Below are 22,092 nucleotides of genomic sequence, written 5' to 3'. Positions count from 1 at the left end.
AATAAAACTTAATTTTTAAGAATCAGGAATTCTGGCAATATTATTTTCCTGGGCCAATCAGCATCTCATGAAGGAGCATTAATCATTCTGATGTCAATATTACATTCATTGTTTAGAAGGGGTGGAGAGATCAATTTTGAACTCTTCAAAAGGATTGAATCATTTTGAAACATGAAGCTTTAACATGAATAAATACTAACATGTAAAGTGGACGAGGGGCAGTGGTATGCAAGTATGGGGGATAGGAAGCAAACCTCCTGCTGTTTGATTTTTAAAATGGAGAGAGAAAAAAGAAAAGAGGAAGAAAATGGCAAAATGATGAGCATGGAAAAGATACCAGGCTCATGTAACCCTCCATTGCCCCCCCCCAAAAAAAAAAATGAATTTTTTAGGTCTTCTTGCACCCCCCTCTCCCATCAATCAAAATTGCACTGACTAAATCTCAATTCTGGTGCATGGGAAAACAAGCAACCACTTTCAGTCAACAAACATAAATTAATTAAGCAAACATATACATTTGATTTTTGTTGTACTCATAAAGAATATCTGGTGTACGGAAGGGCCTGGTGGTTTTATTTTATATACAACATCCTGTGAATAAAACAAGCCTTGTGCCCTAATTTCTTTATCTTGAATGCGGGATAAGAGGAGGAGGTAAAGAGATGGAGGGAGAAAATAGGATATACTAATGACGAATCCAGCAAAGTAAATAGCAACAGCAGTCGACAACTCTTGTGGACAAACAGTAATATGTGCAGCTTGACAGCTGAGCATTGAGCGCGCTTTGTTGTCCTAGCCTCTCTCTCTCTCCCTTCATGAACAGGCTCTAGCAGCCATTTGGCTAGGTAAACAGCATGAACAAAAAAACAACCCTTGGGTAAACAAACACACCCGCTTGCTCACAAATTTCATATATTGGAAGTGGATTCAATTTCCTGTGCATGGACAAAATGCACTTGATTTTAATGGGAACAATTTTTTTTCCATCCAAAATCTTTTATACGGAGGTATCTTTACAATCAAAATAATATGAAGCTGAATCACTTATGATCTTGGGCTTGTAGGACAGACAGAGACTTGGAAAACATGATTCTGTGTGTTTAACGCACATGTATTAATAAATTACACCTGGAATAAAAAAAAAAATGTCTTCAAGAACCATCCTGCTTTTCACCAACTCCAAGTCAATATTCCCGGAATATGCACAACTAATGTAGATTTTAGTGCTTTTATTTGTTGATGTGGCTGGATTGAGATCCAGAGAGGTCTTGATATTTACTTCAAATCCAAATGTTTTAAGAAAATTTTTCCAACCTATACAATTAACATGTTATAATTAAACCCATCTACTGCATTTTAATTCCTACTTTGTTTAGCTGTCAACTTCTTTTTTTTTCATCCACTTTTGCGGCTGTTGTCCATGTGTTGTTTATTTCATTTTGTAATATATATCTGCGTTAACTTTTGTATGCAGGAGTCAAGATCTAAGTATGGCTTCTAGCTATTTTTTCTACCAAAATTGCCATAAAAATATTTGTTATGTGTATTTTCTTGTGTTCTTATTTTTACTATCATCCTTAAGTACACATGTTTTAACGTGAATGAAAGAAAAAAATTAAATATTCACATCCACTGATACCTGTATGCACATGCCACATCTCACGGGCAAGGGCTGTTGCACTTTTTTTTTCTTCTAAAAGAACAAAGGAGGAAGGGAAAAGGAACTAAATGGACCACAGAAATGAAATCCCTGAATACACAGAAGTGATTTGCTGCCATTCATGGTGGTTACCCATTCAGTCCTTAGGGGTCAAAAGGTTAGCAAGCTTACTACCAAATTTTCCCATCTAGTGTCAGGTTACAACGAGGCTCTTATTGAAGCCTGAAGTACTCAAATTAGGGGAATAAAAAGAAAATATTTCAGATTTTTAAAAGGCTAAACTTTTGTAAAGTTAATTGTATGAATCCATATTTCAGTCATTTCAAACAGAAGATGAGACAAAGTAGGGTGGGTCAAAATAATGCCCATCAGATATGGATGCAATAATGACATGGACACCTACATTTTTTTTAAGAATAAACACTTGTAATGAAATGAAAGCAAGAACAATCGTTGACAAAAATCATCCAATCATTTTTGCATTTCAATGAAAAAAGGTGAAAGCAATAACTGTAAATAAATAATAAATGTACAAGTGTGTGTGTCTTTTTTAATACTGTTTCTCAGTAGGCCAACATATCTAGGTCTCATCATTTCAGGGGATATGCAGGTGGGATATGGTCTGTTACAGTAGTCTTGTAGACATACCATGCACATACATATCTTTGGCAAAAGGAAGTAAGTTACAAAAGTATCATTTGTTGTAAAAAATGACCAACGTGTGTTCGTCATTTACATAGGCGTCAGTGAAATTTAACAGCATATTTTCTTCAATATCTTTCCATAGAATGATAATTTCTTCCCCAAATTTTGCCTGAACGTGCAACATACAGAGGGTGTTTCAGAAAACAATAACTCAAATTTGACTGATGTGTCACTTGCTTCCTTATTGTTTGGAGTGGTGAGTCAATCATTTTGTGTGTGTGTGTATGTGTGCAAGTGAAAGTACATTATGTTCTTCATTGTTCTTTGTTCATACAACTTTCAATAAAAAAAAGAAGTAAATACATTCATTCTGATTATGTCAATAATCTACTTCATGTTGATATGAAGAACTACTAAGACTCAAACAGAAATACCTATCAAAAGATTGAATAATTTTTTAGATTTTAACATTCCCATAAAAATGGCAAACATCAATATGAAATGATATGGTCAATTACTCACCGCTACTCAACTCCCCAAAAAATGAAATTAAAAAAAAATATACTACTGGTGAATAAGTAAAGAGAAATTGGTATGATGATGTGTGACATTTATGAAGTGAAAAAATAGCCAGACATTTGAAATGCCAGAGGGCAACAAACAATGTACGTGTACATGTAGGCCTATATGTAACCTACTGTACAAAAACAGAATCTAAAAGTAGTTAAAGTGACCAATAAGCAAAAAACAAATCAAAACAAAAACTCCAGTCATTTGTAATTTATTGAGGCTTATAACTGATACTGTACCATTTACAGTATTCATAAATCTAGTAAACAGCTGAAGTCAACACATCATTAAAAAAAAAAAATTAGCCGAGGTAATGTTAGTACATCAAAGACTAACAAAGAAAAGCATGCATGGGCACACTATCCTTACTTTATAGGAACTGATCAATCTACCGATTTTTGTTAATTACAATGCAGCTACTACATTTCATAAATAAAGAAAATCTTACAAGTCAGAGTTGCCATTACAAGTGTTTCAAACAAAAATCCATTTTTTTAGCATGACCTTGTCCTTGCAAAGTAGAACTGAGAATATGGTGCAGACTGCATGGATGCCTAGGCTTATCCTGTTCTTTTCCCAATGTATTCTCTTGGTCCTGGGACCCATTTCATAGAGTCACAACCATGACAACTAGTATGGTAACTTTGCAACAATGGCAACTAACGTTAAATCTAGTACATGCAGAACTACCATATTCAGTATCCGATCACAATGAAGGTTAATATAAAGGCAAAGTTGAAAAAGCTGTCTTTAAATGGTCCATTTTTTTTTTTACTTTACTTTCATTTCATTTTTTTTTTTCCAGTTTTTTGTAATCCTGTCTACCAGGCCCAGGGTTCATTAAATGTCAATTCATTTTGCATTCCAGTTCCACACTCAACAGTAAACTCAATCAACCAACTTTTCTATCTCGGTATACTACATTGTACATGATGTATTGTAACTCAGTGCTATGTGAGTTGCAAGGCTGCATTTTAATTTCTAGGTCCTTGCCTTCTGAAGTTCTGTAGGCGTACTCCATTCACAATCATTGTCAATTTAAACTTAATTAAAGATACGAAGTGAACAGATCTATAATTTCTGTATAATAAATTACTTTTATAACGTTTAAGAACAGAACAATCCGGTAGTAGGTCTAACATACGCGACGCATTATACGAGCTCTATTTCAACTTCAACTCAAATTCAAATTTCAATACTCGACTCTTAATCTTATGAAGAAAGTCGCTTCTTCGCCATCCCATCGATGCTACACGGGTTAACATGCCGAAACTGTCGGCGTACAAAACCGCTGTCGTCTGCTGGTTACATGGGGTTGAAAATGGGGTTTTCAAATGTCTGGTAATGTCAGTGATAAAAATTGTTTCATAATTCCGTAAACATGTAATAGTGTGATCTGAATGCTGTAGTTACATTTTCAAAAGTCAAGTCTTTGACCTAAAAAATGAGATATTGTCTAGTGCGCAAATTTACTTGAATGAGCCAACCTCCGGTCACATGTTATCATCACCCACGAGGGGCATATAGGAGTGCGCGATACAATACTGCGCGTGCATTTCCTATGCAAATTATTTATCAGAATAGAAAGCCATTGACGGCACAAATAACAACAAAATACATGGTACAATACGAGATATTTCGAAAATAACAGGCATCGACAGTGTTTCGAAGTTAAAAAATGATAGAAATGGTCCTTACCTTATTGGAGATGCTCTCCCACAAATCATCAAGGCGTAAAAGAAACCGAAATCTGTTCGAATATTGAATGCAAAAGACATCGAGCCTGTGTACGGCTTCTCACCGGACCTGACAACGATAAACAATGGAAATATCCATGCGCTTGAAAGGGGATTTGTCGTTCAATTTTCTCACAATTATCTCCGAACATATGATCACAAAGTACAAACATATTTGTTATTATGCCTTAAGATTCAAACGAGTCCATATAAACTGGCAAAAAGTCTACTTAAAGGGCAAACATTAAATTTCTGGTCTACATGGTCGTGTACGAATTTTGTTGTTCTTAGGTGCGCTTCGTCTCCTATTCATGACGTCAACAGTGTCACCTGCTGTGTAAACAAACCATAATGCAACGTGTAAATTACCTTAAAATGCAGCGCATTGCAGTCTGTTATTTTATGGTGATGTCTGGGAGGTATCTAAAGGATGCAGTTTCGAGGAATAATGTCTGTATGTTCACCAATCTCATCGTCTCCCTTTTGCACGCTTTTTAATACATTACATCGCCAGCTAGCAACTCGTTTCGTGTAGTATCATACCAAAGCTGACTAACTGGCCCAGGCCCAGGGACCTGGTATATATAGGTCGAGGGGATAATAACACTTCAAAAGAGATGGGAGGTCGCTCCATCTCAGACCGATTATAAAGGGATTATAATAAAGCGTTGAGACCAACGACATCTTTGTCTGATTAATGAAGGGGAAGCAAATTTGACTGAAATTAAATGAAGATTTCTTTTTGCCCAATCATTGTTTGGATTGGGAGTCTAGGAGAGAAATGTTAAATGGTAACCCGGGTACATCGCATAAATAGCCAAGGACATTATAAAGCCTAGCGATCTACTTGGCTAAATTAACATGTTCTATGAGACTATGACTTTGATGATTATTATGTAATGAAATATGATTAATCGTAAAAATCATAGCGACGATCCTAAGCTTGGATATGTTACGTGGCGAGCATGGATATACCGCAGATGATTCTAGGGCAGACTAGGCCATGCACTTGTTTTGGTTTTTTTTTTTTTTTTTTTTTTTTAAATAATTATTTTTAATGCTCAATTTTCCAATTGCTGCGGAACGGTTTTGAAGAGGGAAAGGAGCTGACCATAGACAAAAAAAATCACAAGATTTTGATTTTTACCCTTTTAAACACATTGGCCCGTATTTTGAAGTCGGCCCGGGTTTAACTTAAACTCAGGTTTAAAGTTGTGGTTTAAGTATGGATAGCCAATTGTTACATAAATCACTAACAGTAGAGATATAATATTGCACCACATTTGGCTCTCAAATCATTCACAATTGTGTAGGAAGTATAAAAAGATGATTGTCTTCAGCATCGATGAATCAGGAAAGAGCACAGTCAACATAAGAAACATACAACTTAATTTTTAAAAATGACACATTTGGCTTCCCATAATTTTAGCGGGCACAGAGTTAGACCATGGTCTAAGTAACCAGACTTCAGAATACGGGGCCTTACGTTTTACTGCCCATACCCCACCTCACACCTGCACACTTACCTAAACCCGTAGAGCTAAGCTGCTTCTCGCTGGTAAACTAAAGCTTTATGGAAACATAACATGTATATACCCATATACATAAATCACATATCAATAAAGATATCAGAATAAGTCAGACAATAGGTGAAAAAAGGGAAAATCGTCTGAGGGCAATTTCTGTTTCTACCGGCGAAAGCATTAAAAAAATGAAGAATCAACATGACCCGCTTAGAAAGCATGCATTTATAAGAGCGTACCTCCATCCTATGAACCGGGCAAATTTATGGAACGGAGAAGGGGGGGGGGGAGAAAGGATCAGGATAAAAGAGGAATATAATTTTTTTTTCTATTAATCTCTCCCTCCTATTTAAAGCCCTTATTTTTTTCCTCCACTTTTCTTTTGTTTAATACGTTCCACCATACCAATTTAGAGGCCTATAGAGTTGATTGTAAACTCTGAACGTGTCTTTGGTCGACATCATACAGAATATAGTCATGAATAAGATATTTAATATGTTTCACGACCGCACTATTTTGTGAAATTCATTGACGAAAGTATAGCAGAGTTTGTTTCTCTCTCCTTGTTTCTCTTTCAGTAATTAAAAAATCAAATATCTAATTCATAATTATTTATCATAGCGTGCAGGGCATGGGCAAAATAATTATGCGGCAATAAACAAACAATGCGACAGTTATGGGTATTGATAACACGAGAAGTGAAAGTTAATCTATCATAAACACTGCTAAATGTTTTCTTGAATTATTATTTGCATGTCACGGCGTCAAGAAAACAATAATAATGCATTTTTAGAACGGTCAAAAGTGAAAGTAATTCTTGTTATCATTATGCAAAATGAATTATACTTTGGTAATATCAAATAATTTTTTATGGCTATTCACCATGTGACATCCATCATAAGTCGGATACCAAAGCGCTGTTACTGGTTATTTTTTATTTGTCCTGTTTTATAACAGTTATATTTTAGACTTAATTGAACAATGGCGAACAGATGGGGCCTTGGGGGCCATGGCCCCCAAAACATTTTACAACCAAAAAAGTGAGGAAAGGAATTATAAAGAAAGGGTTGAATATGATATTAGTTTCTGAGTATAATTTCAAAATTTATTGCAAAATTTGATTTTTGTTTTGAAAAGGTCAATTATATGCCCCCATACACCACGTTTGCCCCCCTCAAAATTTTTGGTTCATTACGCTTGTATGTTAAACACACATTTCTTGGTCATCTGAATGAAAGGGTGAATATATGAACATGAAGTTTGTTAAAAATGTCAAGTCGCAAAAAGTAACAGAAAAGGGCGTTATTATAATTTCTTGCTCAGGGGATGTGGGTGACACTCATTATTATTATTTTGGTCAGCAAATTTGCATACCGCTGCTGTGCTGATCAGTGCTTCCACTTGCAAGGAAATTTCCTTGTTTAGGGAATTTTAAGAATTTTTTGACTCCACAAGGATTTTTTAAAGGAATTTTGACAATTTTTTGGCAAGGAATTACAAGGAAAAACGAAAAAGGCAAGGAATATTTAAGGAAATCCAAGGAAATCTGAGAATTCAAGGAAATTGATTGAATTTCGAGGAAAACAAAGAAAAAAATAATGATGAATCTTAAAAATGTTAAATTTCTCATACAATAAACGACTGGATGTCAGACTACTAAATCCACATTTATTTAAATTTTCTTAAAGACGTTTCTGTTAGTTCTGTTTCTTTACTTTCTTCTCTGTGCCTGATCATACACCGGGATCATACAGCAACTATTAAAGGCTTATAGCATTTGATCTGTCGATACATGTATGCAACATTCTACACGATCAGTGTAACAACTAGGCTTGTAACGCAAAAATATTTAATTCAAGGAATTTTGTCCAAATTTAAGGAAATTTTGGAGTTCAAATAAGGAATTCCAGTTTTAAGTTGTGGAAGCACTGGTGCTGATAAATCTCAAAATTTAAATATTTTGACGACAGCTCAGAACAAGCTTGATTTTAGAGATATAACGTGGGTAGCTACCTTCTTTTGCCTCGAAAGAGTTCTTCACAGGTATCAGGATACCACTTTCAGGCAATATATGAGAGTGCCACCATTGCTACATTACAGCCTTATCGAAGCTGCCCTCATTTTTAAAAAAAATTGAAATACGAGGTTTCATTCATCAGTCCAGCCATGATATGCCGTCGGAAAAACAAATAAAAAGGGGAGTGAGGTCGGTTAAAGGCAGAAAAAGGGAAAGAAAGTTACATTCTCTTTCCCTCTCCTTTTATTGTTTTCTTTCTGAATTCCACACGACGGCGTCAAGGTTTTTTTTTTTTTATACCTTGTTACCAATAATGCATATAGCATTTCCATTTATTTGAAAGCAGGATAAAAGGGCATTGTAGATTAAATGCCTTGCTCACGGGCATATAGCTGCCGCGGCCGGGGATTGAACCCCGGACTTTTTCATGTATAGCCAGGCGCCTTAGACCACTCGGCCACGGCACCTTCTTCGGCACATCAAGGCGATGTGCCGAAAGGAATCGAAATAAAATATCTTACAAGCACTTACTCGCTTCGCTCACTCCCATTGTACGCTGTTTGTATATATTTTCGTATAATGTTTCCTCGTGTGGTCAGGATTGCCTCGGTTGGCAAACAAAGTTATATCAACTACCGAGTAGGCTAAGTTAGAAAACAAAACCTTTACACCTAAAAAACCGCCAGTTTAGGGAAATGAAAACACGTAATACTAGTACATTAAGTTTATAAAATTATTATGCTCGGAAAAAGAATAACGTGATATTACTATTTCTTGCGATATTAAATCCCACTCAATCCGGATGTATTCTTTCTGTGATGTCAAATTGATTAGTGTCAAAGTAAGATATGGTTGTACAGTTGCAGTAAATTTCATTAATTCAATTAACATGAGAATCGTTTTTTAGTAATAAAAAAAATCAGGTCGCGCTTCGCGCTCGAGTCAATTAAGTAAGATACGCATCCATTACGCCCATGGGAATGCCCTGGCAACAACGATCAGTTTATTTTATGAAAACGACACAATCTATCAACAACATCAAGTTTTAAATCAATGAATTTACAAAACAGCATGAAACAATATTATATCGAAACCAATGTACTGACAACCAACTTCAAAAGCAACAAAACAATTAGGAACGTTAAAGGCTAATGAAAACTAATTTGCTTCCTTTCAACCAACAATTATGTCAAAATTTGAAAAGACATCAATATAAAGTGCACCCATATCAAGTTGTAAAAGTTTTACTGTTGATTTATTTTCTTTTTAATTGGGTAGTCATTAAAGTTGTTGATTGTTGTTGGCTTATTAATTGTTTCAAATTTCATTAATGTTGGTCATAACGATCACCAGTTTATCGCTTTGGTCGTGTAGATTGAGTTTCGATCTGTCAATATTGTGTTCAGAGAACTAATTAACTATTTTAATAGGAAGCCTACTTACTAGTTGTGTATGTGTGTGTGTGTAAGTCTTTGGGGTGGTGGGGTGGGGTCATTCTCATCCCTCCACTTCCCCTCCCCAGCCCTCTCCCCTCCCCTCGCCATTAATTCCCTGCTGGCATCTTTCTTCATTCTATTCTCCATCTCTTTCATTCGACTTTCACCCGTTCCAACCCCCCACAATTTCTCTTTTATGCAAACAACGTATATATTTTAGGTGTGTGTGTGTGTGTGGGGGGGGGGGGGTGTCAGCTGTTCTTTTCCTCCATCGTGTTCCATCTTTCCTTAGCCCGACTCTACAGCCCTTCACCCCTTCACCCCTTTATCTCCCTCCATCTCTCTATTAGTATTATCATTCCCACTCTCTTCCTATTTTTTTTCTCTCTTCCTCTTTCTTTCCCCAGATTCCAAAATCCCTTTAATTGATTAGAAATGATTATTATTTCAGTTTCTCCACTCATTTTCGCTCGAGAAATGAAAGGACTGAAACAGATCGGGTTCATGGAGCTGATCAATCATAGCAATTTAATCGCAATAAAACAAATAGGATTGTCAAAAATTGGATCGATGGACAGCGCCATCTGTGTCAAGAAGCACAAACAACACGAGATTCTTTGGAATGATACAAACACCAACACACAAATGGTTGTTTTATTTTTCTGTCATTCATAAATGATACAAAATTTTCACAGTATACTATATATTCAATATAAAAAATATACATTTCAATGATAAAATTAATGATATAAGGAAGGCATATAATATTGAGTAGATGCAAAATAATAATAATAGAAAATAATTATAGTTCATTCAACACTTTATATTTGCAAAAGGGCTGTCATTATAAGGAAATGCGATTTAAAAACATGTCAGCCCCTAACAAAATTCATGAAAATAATTTGAATCATAATACACTAAGGCCCGTATTCTGATCGCGGGTTTCATGCATTTAGAGTCTGGTCCAAAATTATGGTCTAAGGAATATTGTGTCACAAATCTCTAATAGTCAATAATGACTATTAGAGATTTGTGATATTTATCAACCAATTTGACACTCAAAATAATCAACTACTTGGGATTAAAGTATTCCACGCCACCATGGCCATGATGGCATGATGAAAAAGCACATGCAGTGAGCATAAATAACAAGCAATTTTAACACATTTTTGACATTTTCGACTTTCCATAATTTTATCACAGAGTTATACCGCATGATGGCCTTAGCTAAACCCGATTTCAGAATACGGCCACAAACCTGTTTAAACCGGCGCCACACTGGAAGTTTCTCTTTGAGAGTTTGAGGGTACAACTGTTTTTTAATGAGCCCTTCTGCACCTTATAATGATGTCTTTGCTAAATAATATTGACTTTATTGGATTGAGGAGATACATGCCCTTTTGATCTTTTATTATGTACACTAATGGCAAGATCACATTTATTGTAGCAATATGTTATTTGTAAACCAATTCAATTCAATTCACACACACAATCTATAACATTTACACAATGCACATTAAAGGTTGTTTATTTTTTTTGCAGATGGAATGAACGTTATAAACTGATATCACTCCATAATCATATTCAACATTTTTCATTATATTTCCATATCCACAATGAACGGTGACAAAGTATGCATTGCACAATGTAAAAAATCAAACTTAAACAATGAGCTCATTTTTAATCTTGAATTTGGGTCATTTTATAGGCCTAGATTGTATGGACTATTATGTCATTACCATAGAGATATATTCATAATTATTACAGGCAATAGCCTAATTAGCACGCGTTCTCCATGAGAATGTTTCAACAACACTCATGACACTTTACCGTTTGCTGTTCTGACAACTTTCCGTAATTCCTTGATTTTGATTGGCTGAGAAGCACAGATGTCATAGTGTTTCTATGGCTACTATGATAACTGTCGGATAAAACTTGATAATAAAAGAAAAGAAACCGACAGCTTTTCATCAAGATTTTTCGTCTGCCAGACAAGTTGTCAGGTCTGACAACTTTTTTTTTTATTCAGTTCAGTTTAGTTCAAGCGTTTTTATTTCTCATTTGTCAAATGAACAGTTACATGATACAATATAAAACATAACAAAAAATGGTACATGAAAATTGAAGTAAATTGCCAATAACTTTAAGATACATATTTAAAAAATCAATAGATTGATTCCATAAATTATAATGTAGAAAACACGAGAAATGAGACACGAAAAGAAGAAGCACATCTCGTAAAACGTCTGACAGGTCCTTTCATGAAACTCCAGTTTTTAATCGTTTGTTCTTCAAGTTCTCGCTATACCAATCGATCTATTGTCATATTTCGTTCCATTAACAGTGATTATAGTCACTCATTGGAATATTATGTAAATGAAATGCTAGAACATGGTGAAATACTAATAAGCCATGCAACATGTACGTGTAAATCCAATATTTTTAATCGATGCACACTATTATCCCTGGATTATAACAAGACTGTTCTGATCAGGTTTGGGTATTTAAGGAATTTATGTAGGTATTCATGTAGAAAATTCACGAATGTAATAATTATTCACACGTAAATTTTTGAAAGTAGATTAGAAAGGTCGCTGCGGAACTTTGGGAGGATTTAAAATCGAGTAATTATCATTATTTTGAATTCGATATTTAGACGAATCAATAATGAAGGCAGAGATTTGAATGATACCTGGCACAGACAAATCCCTTTATCACTTTATAATCATCCTCACGATCGCACGTTTTGAGTCAGATGTTATAGATCATAATACAATTCGCGATGTAAAAACCAAGGCATCAAGACCGACACCTGGGCCCCGTTGCATAAAAATTACTATTGTTATCTTTGCAAGCCAATGGAAACTACCATGGTAACGATGATCAATAGCCAATCAAAATCAAGGAATCCATGAAAGTTACCATGATGGTAACTTTTATGCAACGGGACCCAGTTGGTGTCCCTATAGAGGACCACACCCTTATAGGTGTTAAATTACACCCTAGAGTTGTAGAGAATACAACTCCGAAAGGTGTTAAAGTGAACACCCAAATGTGTTGTGATAACGCCTGTAGGTGTTGAACAAACTAACACTGTAGATTTAACACTGGTGTAAAACGACTGGTGTAAAATGACGGGTATAGTCCACTATAATGATGAAAACCGATTAACACCATATTATGTGCATAATATAGAATGTTACCGCTCCTTGATTGATCAGGCAGGACCGAGGAAGGAGAGTGCTTTAGGCGGCCACCTCATTCTCTAAAGTTTGGTTTCTCATCTTCCAGTAGTTTATACATGCTTTCGAAATGTGTGATGGCGTTGTATGGGTAACAGTCGTGAGATGCTATCTCCTTGACGACATGAGGCGGTGATGATCGACTCTTGGCACCTGTCGACCGAACCAGCACCTGAAAAATATGAAAATTTGTGATATTGAATTGATACTATGTATCTCTAATCCGGGCAAAGCACAATAACAAACAAATTGATTTATCATTCATAACAACACTTACAGGTCCGTTGGCACCAGTGGCATACCTGGGATTTTTCACAGGGGGGGCAAAACCGTCCGCCAAAAAATTTGACAAGCCCCCCCCCCCCAAAAAAAAAAAAAAGGTCTTCAATCACAAATGATGGATTTCGTACCAGAAAAAAATTTGACAAGCAAAAAAAAAAAAAAAAAAAAAAGGTCTTCAATCACAAATGAAGGATTTCGTACTAGAAAAAAATTTGACAAGCAAAAAAAAAAAAAAAAAAAAAAAAAGGTCTTCAAGCTCGTCAGGGGGGGCAATAAAGGTCTTCAAGCTCGTCAGGGGGGGCAGGGATACGTGTTTTGCATGGGTTGTGGCTCGTCAGGGGGGGGCAGACTGCCCCCTTTGCCCCCCCCCCCGTAGGTACGCTAGTGGTTGGCACACTGGGCAGGGCCGCAGGGGGCGACTTATAGCCCCTAAGAATTTTGAAGTAGTGAAAAGGGGCCTGTTTCATCACATACGTCTGGTCATGCAAACGCGTTTATCCGACCATTTGAGAAAATCGGATGGCCCCCTGAATACCGAAAAGGTCGGATGCAATTCACCCGATGTTTTGTAAAAATTATAGCCAAATAAACAATAAAAGGTTGGGTAAACTAAAATTTAGGGGACCCTTTTCTCGAATGCCATGGTCGGATTTCGCGATTGCCCGACCAGACGCGATAACCCGATGTGATGACACAAACCGAGATAAAGGTGGGGAAGGGGGGAGGGGGGAGGAGGTACAAAGTGAAGGAAGAAGAGTGTAGGATAAAAAGTATGACGTCATCTTTAGTTTTTTATTATAGAATCAAATCACACCATCTATTCATCAGATTTATTTAAGCCTTTATGGTCTTCTATACCAGGATGGGTATAAACAGAGGAGAAAGGGGGAGCGTTAGTGAAAATTAATGGGGAAGAGGGGGAGGGGTCCACCACTAAGAAAAAAATGATAAAAGGAAAGAAAAGAAAAGGGAAAATATGATAATATTTTCTTCTAAATTACTTAATTCATTGTCAAAATCTATTACGAAATTTGCTTTTTGTATATTAAAGAGGGTCAAACGCTCACGACTATAAAATCCGTATACCATGTTTGTCCCTCCAAAAATTGTTTGGTCGTTACACCACACCCGTCGACATTCCAAAGGCTCTAGGCTCCACCCCACCTACCTGAACTTGGGCAGCCCTTTCCATGTAGTACAGAGCATCGAACGCATCGCAGACTCTCTTCCCAGCCGTCAAAAGACCATGCTGGCCCATTATCAAGATATCACGATCTCCCAATGCCCCAGCTAATCTGTCCCCTTCCTCCATCTCGTAAGCTAGCACTTCGTAGTCGAAATCATAGGCAATCCGACCCGAGAATCGCATACTGTTCTGACACATAGTTTCGTCAAATGGAGCTGGTTCGTCAAGGCAAGCTGGTTAATAATTTGTATAAAACAAGGAAAAAGGAAAAAGGCTTTAAAAGTTGAAGCGAAATCTCATTGTTATGTTTTCTAGTTTTATGTGACACTATTCTCAACTTATTTAAAAAATCTGTCCCCATAAACTATTATCATTTACAATTTGACATCATAATAAAATCCAGTCTTCGAGCAGTCTATACTTCTTTCTTTTTACGCACCATGATCATCAAGAGAGTTGCACATTTAAAAAGTAAAATAATTGTCATTACCATTCAATGCTCTACAAATTCAACAACTTGAGTTGTGCCGTCTGTGGCGTTAGAACCCCTCCATCCCCTAAAAGTAGGGGACACGAAACATTTCTGCCTATTAAAAATGTAGTTTTGCGATAGAGTTTGATATATTTAACAAATTGTACTGTTCCATGCCCTTTTCTTTTCCTTTTCTCTTTTCATAGGTCGTATGACTCGTTCTTTTTTTTTTTTTTTTTTTTTTTTTTTTTGGGGGGGGGGGGGTTGGTTGGGGAAAACCCCTCAATTATGCACGCTAGTGTGTGCAGTCGTTGTCTTACCCAAAGCCGTTACGTAAGGTTGGTGTGTATGCATGACTGCGATGGTCCCGTGTTTGTCATATCTGGCCTCATGAATTGGGATGTGGATGCAGACGGCACTCTCCAGGACCACGCCCTCCCCTTCAACCTTTTCACCTGTCTTGAAATCTAGGCCGATCAGAGAAGACGCCGTCACCTACACAATGTAAAACATTCAATTCATAACAGTACTATAATAATGATAACGGTAACGTCATATAATAGGCCTACACGTTTTTCGTTTTCTTTCCCCTTTCTTTGTTTTTATATATTAGTTGGTATTTCCGCAAGCCCTGTTTAAGATATTTGGTATAAACCCCTTTACATTCTAATATGCCAAGCGATCGGCTTGAAAAAGGAGGCCTCCAAAGGGGTACTCCTACATAGTTTAATATCATTTGAATAGAGCAAAGTCAGATGAACGAAAGGTTTGAAGTTTCATCAGAATTGAACAAGGAATAACAAAGTTATGGCATTTTAAAGATTTGCATTATTTCGACGAAGCATGTGGTTCTATCCATGTCTTCATGAATGTGAGCGAACTGATGATATTTTATTACATGAAATCACAATTTTTGCCATTTCAGGTTCGACAAAATTAAATGCCGATAATCTCTGCTGAAACTTATTTTGTTACAAGGGAGCCATTTTTACTAATGACTTTATGCATGAAAATACTTATGATATCATGTGATGAACTAAGTTCAGGGAAAGCAGGGACATGACATCATCAGTCCATTCCATATTCATGACGGCATCACACAATATTGCCATTCAATAACTTCATCATTCTTTATCAGATTTTGTTGTGTTTTTAGCGTTATTTTCATTTAGTTTTACTCAATTTATTCAGATGGTATTATTTTTAGCTGTTATTATTTTAAATCTGGAGGACCCCATTAAGTGACAGGTATGACTCGGCATCGATTCGAACCCACGACTACCGGTCCGTTTAGGGCGGTCGCTAACGTACCAGTGGGCCAACTATATTCAGTGAAAACAGTGATCATACACATTTTTAAGGAATAAAGAAAAATGAATAAGTAGCTAACTTCACATTTTGAATAAGGAACAAGGAACAAGGAATAAGTAGTTAACTTTAATTCACGGTCCTTTTTTGAAATCCAGGATAAATTGAAAATAATGTATAGACCTTTATCTGACAGGAATAAAGAGAGAACGTATCCACTTTTATAATTAGAACAACTATCCCATAATTCGGCAATGTTTTCCACATTAATAAGGATTCCAGTACAAACTGCATCCGGTTTATATACACAGACTACTTCCGCTACTTCCCTAGACTAATGACCCGACATAAGGTCACGGATTGTCCCTACACTGAGGTCACGCGGTAATCTGATTTCGCATTACGTAATAGCCAATGATAACATCGTTTGGTTTGACAGCAGTCGCGCGTAGGTAATTTATTGGCAGTTTTCATGCGGTTGGAACGAGTGACCTCGAGGTCTTTTGACCCCTGATCTGTGGTTTGATCAAGACACTCAATCAGAAACTTCTTTTATTTAGGAGAGCGCCACCTTTTTCGAGCAACCGAGCATCATTTTGCGAAAGTTCGCTGATATAGGCCAGTATCACTGATAATGTGAGGGTGTGAGAATGTGATGGGGAGGGGGGGGGGGGGGGAGCCCCAATAGGTGAAGTCATTTGTATATTCAATTGAACACCTCGGGTATAGAGTTACACAACCCATATTGTTTTTTTTTTTTCGTTTTCAGCCGGAAATTATTCTCTCGTAATCCCCAGTTTCTTGTTTTAAAAAATCAACCTAAATTGATCAGGCAGTCTCCGGGTACTGAATGGATTAAATCAAATATCAATATTTTGTAATTTCATATTTGATCATCATCTTTTTGGAACAGGGGCCTGAGCGAGCCCCTCCAATGATCCAATCACTATTACAGGGCGGTCTCGGTGATTTTTTTTTTTAGCCTCCCGTTCATCCTTCGAATCCTTTTACTCTTCTCCAGGACACTAGACATTTTTTTTGGGAGAATTTATAGTGTAGCTGCAAACATGAACACCCCTAGCTCCCTTGAAATAAGTACATTCCAAAAACACATTAATGCGAATATTGTGACCATCGGGCGCAAAACCGTGAAAATATTTTCCTTGAATACTTTAAAAAGGCGGCACATGATGCATTGGAATCAACAAAAATAAATCACAACTGTTTTAATCAATTTTCATAGGAACATTGACTAACTTTTTGCCATGGTAACCCATAAGGCACGACCAGCATGACGTCATCATCGGTGGTCCTTCCTGGGGCCCTCATTGTGAGATGATTGCAGATACCCTCTCCTAAATCGTAGTGATGAACGGCTCTGTATGCCAGTGCAAGCTCCACCCTTGCTTCGTAGTTAGCCTTTTCTCGTGTTGCCTGGTCCATGGGAGCACTATGAGAGGAGGAGGGGGGGGGGGGGGGGGGGGTGAGACATTTTTTTGTTCATGATTTGGGATATTTTCTGTATGCTCTACATGAAGCTAACGGAATTGGACCTGCGGCCCCAGTTTCAAAAGCAACCAATTATAATATCATATACCTCACTTTGCTAAGAAACCCATTCAACAGAGTTGCTTCCTTAAGTCATGGGACGGCAGAACATTATAATTGATCACTGAAAAGTGGTTATCTAACATTTTCAGATTATATGTTTGAAAGGGGAGGTATCTTAAAGGCACTGGCGGATCCAGGGAGAGGCACAATTAACATTTGTATAGTAAAAATGCCGTTCAAACAGAAGTGTGCCCCCCTTTGAAAGTGAAAATGTTTTTTTTTTGTGCTTGTCAATTTTTTTTCGTCGACGGAATGTCCTTAATTTAAACTTTTGTTTTTGCTTGCCAAATTTTTCCTCCGAAAAATGTTCCCCCCTGGATCCGCCCCTACAAAATCAAAATTATGATTTTAACAGACTGTGTAAAGTCAGGCAAACAAAGCACTAAAATTTCATCAAAATCGGACACGGAATAACAAAGTTAAGACATTTTAAAAGTTTTGTATTATTTTCTATGAGACAATCCTATGCATGTCTTCATGAATATGCAATGACCAAGCTGAAGATGCCATAGTCCCACTCATTCTTTTGTATTTTTTATATGAAATTATATTTATTCGAATTTTGTCCCACAGAAAAAAGAAAGAAAGTTGGATTGACTCTTGATTTAATGATTAAGAGTATCATTGCTGCAAGTAATATTGTATCAAGGTAGACATATACTATACGCACATACAAAACTATGAAAATAATCATTATAATTTTGTATAATAACATAAGAAAAAAAAGTTGGGAAGCGACGTCATCCCAAATATTGCAAATTGAAAATCTAATGAAAATCTAGGTTAATGAGTGATAGATTCTTACATAATATTCAGAAAATAACATTATTTCTTAATATGCTATCATCATCGTTTTCCTTTCATTTCATTTCCTTTTCTCCTCCCTTTTCCTGATATCTTTTCTCGGTCGTGGCACAAGCCCCCCCCCCCCCCCCCATCTATACGCCAGTGAACCTATTGTGATAAATTAATAAGGATGGCCGAAATTTCTGATTTCTCCCCTCTTTAGGAGAGGGGATGAGATGGAAGGGACTATCTGGAATAAAGATGAAGGAAAGAGAGACTACCACACCTCTTTGTGTTTGGATTGGAGACCGATGATTGCCATCTTGAAAGCAACCAACTTGCTTGTTTCTGATAGTTTGCAGCACAAGTACTTCCGCTTAAACTATGGAAGAAAAGAAAAGAAGTAAACTGATGAAGAGCAACAGTAATATGACATCTTATTCTTACGCAAATCATGATAATCATGCAAACAACATTTTGGTAACGTCTTATTAAGCATTTTGTGCCAAAATATATACGAGTACAATGGGTCTGTATACTTTGTACAATGATTTATGTCACGTCTCCTGCCGAATCCGTTGCATCAGTATCTACTCTAAATCTAAATACAAACGAGCGAGGGCTGCGAGAGAGTCGATTTCCCCCCTTTGGTAACGATGTAACTTATTAAAATTCGTCATGGGTCGGTGTGATCCACATACATCTCATATCACGTTTTATTTTTCAGTTTTTCTTTCAAAGATAACTTTGGGGTAACACTGATTGCCGACTGAAGACATTCTATTTCTACTAAAAATTAAATCGATCGACCGATGATAGTTTTACAACATTTTCTCTTTCAATATTCGGGAATGTCTTGGCGGCGTAAGCGAGCATGCTGTCCCAGGGGGCAGATCCAGGATTTTCCAAAAGGGGGGGGGGAGCACATTTTCCCAAGGAAAAATTTGGCAAGCAAAAAAAAAAAGGTTTTCACTTTCAAAGGGGGGGGGGGGGAGCACGGGCCGGTTGTGCCCCCCGGATCCGCCAGTGTGTTGGCCAATATACAAATCAGTCCTTGTTACATTATTACCAAAAACAGTGGCGCAATGAGCCAATAGATTTCAGGGGCACAACATGGCGTCGTTGACATAATTTAATGGCAACGGTGACAAAAAGTTCCGGGCGACTGAAGGGAGCAAAACTTTTGACCTTCTTAAAATGAAAATTTAATTTTGCGATACACGTTTCCTATGGGATTTGTGCATTTTATCAACAATTTGCATGGCATCGCCGTGAAAACCCCCATATCTTCGAAACTACAATAAATTGTTGCCTAGAAATTTAGTTATGAATAGAATAGGACTTGTACTTTCATTTTCTGCAAAAATCTCAAGATCGATTTTTTTTAAAACCAAAATTGACTGATACGACGGTTCGGATGAACGCCGACGATATTGTTCAGAAAGTAAGATCACATCTTACCTTTTTTTTACTTTACTTTTTTGTGGAACTTTTTTATTGGGGGGGAGCACGAGCCGGTTGTGCCCCCCGGTTTTTTTTCAGTTTTTTGGGTGTCATGGCCCCCTAAGCCCCCTGTGCTTTGAATGGTATATTATAAGTCTACGTTTATCGCAAAAATTTGGCACAGGCCGTTATCTCCTAAAAAGTCAATCTCTTTGAGGTGAACTTTGGTACTACGAGTATAAAAATGTACTTTGTGTTGCTTTGTGTCTTCATTTAAAAGATATTCCAAAATTGTGATTTCACACCAATAAAAACAAATGTTCACTTTAATATTATTTAATATATGAATATCTTCTTCTTCTTCTGCTTAATTCTTCTTCTTCTTAATTCTTCTTCCCCTCCTCCTTTTGTTCTTCTTTTCCTCTTCTTTCTCCTATATTCGGCCACTGGATCCGCAGTGCGTCATATCCGACACTGAGGCGGAGATACTATTCATAATCCATCCCACGTCTATAGGTCAGCAGCGCCAAATGGGGCAAGGCGAAAGAAGTGATCGCGCTACAAGCGATTAAAAAAGAGAAGAAACTGAGGATCGAGGAAAAGGAAAGAAATAAAAGAAGATTGTGTTGCTGCACTATATACCCCTTTTATTTTCATAGAGACGAAAATGACGTCACATTTATGGGAACGATTAGGGGTTCAGAAAATAAGTTGACAAGCAAAAAAAAAGTTATTGCTTCCAAAAGATGAAGATTTTGGTAAATATTTTAGCATACCAAACTGATTTCCAGGGGGTGTTACCTACACTCTAAAAAATATTGGGTAAAAATGATCCGTGAGGGTAATTGTGTGTCCAACCAACATTGGGCATATCCTTTGGGCATTTTTATTTTTCCAGTGTGATTAAAATTTTGCCCGTTCTATAGTAATTGCTGCTTATTTTTTAACCTTACTGGAAAATATGCTTCGTGCATTGGGTAAAATGCTCCCCAAAATTGGTTGGACACATAATTACCCTCGTCCTGGTTGCAATTTTACCCAATATATTTTACAGTGTATGGTAAATAACATAGGCAGCACCCCGAGAAAAAAAGGTCTTGGGAGTACTAAAGCACCCCCGCTTCCCAGGTCCATGCACGCACATTTAGTTCCTCTTGACTTGCCCCCCCCCCCCCCATAGCGTCGCCCTTTGTTCCACATTTTTACTCATGTCGACGTGGAATTATCATAATGGCTCAAAATTGAAAATGAAGTGTACATTAAACGAATTCGGGCTGTTCTTTTGCACAGCGAGCTTCGTTGCCAATCATTTGGAATGGATAGACAGTCTGCTTATCCAGGTATCACAAAGGACTTCTCACTGTAGTAAATCACAAATGATAAGTCTACCTATTTTAGGCCTACGAATGATTGTATTACCTGCGATATATTCAAAATAAAATAAGATGGAAATGCTTTAAGATATTACCTTGCAAACGATGCTCTCTGTAGGATTGCGGATGTCGCTTTTTGAAGGATTTTGGCAGCCATGATGTCAGGTTCATGTGCAGATGTCCCTATTGCATTGAACTATTATGATGTACAATACATGTAGACTTTGGCTCATAAATGCTTCGAACTACATGTACAGTAGATGTAGACCCGAGTAGTTGTGTTGAATAGCGTAAACTGATACTTGACATCAAAGTACAGCATACAATGTAACTGATCTAACAAAACACTATCGCATTGTTCAAAATGCTCATTATTTTGAATGGATTAGGCTACAAATATAATTATATAGGCCTAATCAATAGGTATTTAATTCATGCACAGCATTTGTTTTTATTGTATTGTCATTATTCAGTGGGCGTGTATGTCAGCTGTACACGACTACACGTTTCAAATCTGGTTATTAAAATCAAAGTCCATACCTGAAACTCGATGTTAGGTAGCCTTTAATCAAGGCCATTGTTTATTCAAACGAATTCGTTGAACTCCATGGTACATAGGCCTAACGGTGTCCTTTTAATTATGAATTCGTTCGAAAAGATACATCAGATAACCTCTACAGCGAAGAAAGTAAGTATATCTACCCCAAACAGTAAGTCAGATCTGTTGAAACATTTATTTTATTGTCACCGGCAGCTTCATTGAGCTTTTTTTCTTTTTACAATTAACGGAATACAATCGATC

At 36.9% G+C, this 22,092-nt stretch overlaps 1 protein-coding gene across 2 annotated transcripts; it reads right to left on the bottom strand.

The window, feature by feature from the left end:
* Nucleotides 1-10,090: 10,090 nt before the first annotated feature.
* Nucleotides 10,091-22,033, bottom strand: LOC129256523 (putative aldolase class 2 protein PA3430). Of its 2 annotated transcripts, none has more exons than XM_064096417.1 (6): nucleotides 21,831-22,033; nucleotides 18,761-18,856; nucleotides 17,335-17,527; nucleotides 15,090-15,264; nucleotides 14,280-14,530; nucleotides 10,091-13,001 (listed from the first exon to the last, which is right to left on the bottom strand). In XM_064096417.1, exons 1-6 carry the CDS (start codon nucleotides 21,866-21,868, stop codon nucleotides 12,846-12,848), a joined length of 909 nt encoding a protein of 302 aa, XP_063952487.1. In that variant the 5' UTR covers nucleotides 21,869-22,033; the 3' UTR covers nucleotides 10,091-12,845. The 2 variants fall into 2 exon arrangements, with proteins under 2 accessions (XP_063952487.1, XP_054750681.1); XM_054894706.2 differs by lacking the exon at nucleotides 21,831-22,033 and adding an exon at nucleotides 21,386-21,819.
* Between the last annotated feature and the right edge of the window lie 59 nt (nucleotides 22,034-22,092).

Source organism: Lytechinus pictus, chromosome 3 (genome assembly GCF_037042905.1).
Source record: "Lytechinus pictus isolate F3 Inbred chromosome 3, Lp3.0, whole genome shotgun sequence".
NCBI classification, from domain to species: Eukaryota; Metazoa; Echinodermata; class Echinoidea; order Temnopleuroida; family Toxopneustidae; genus Lytechinus; species Lytechinus pictus.
Note: the sequence above shows the minus strand (reverse complement) of the source record. Positions and strands in the feature narration are given on the sequence as shown.

Bases quoted from the DNA above. Each gene is read 5' to 3' on its own strand.
- LOC129256523 (XM_054894706.2), bottom strand. From the start codon at position 21,447: ATGGCTGCCAAAATCCTTCAAAAAGCGACATCCGCAATCCTACAGAGA. The intron at 17,528-18,760 runs GTGTGGTAGTCT...CTCCTCTCATAG, and splicing joins TCCAATCCAAACACAAAGAG to TGCTCCCATGGACCAGGCAA. The intron at 14,531-15,089 runs GTAAGACAACGA...ATTATTAACCAG, and splicing joins ACCTTACGTAACGGCTTTGG to CTTGCCTTGACGAACCAGCT.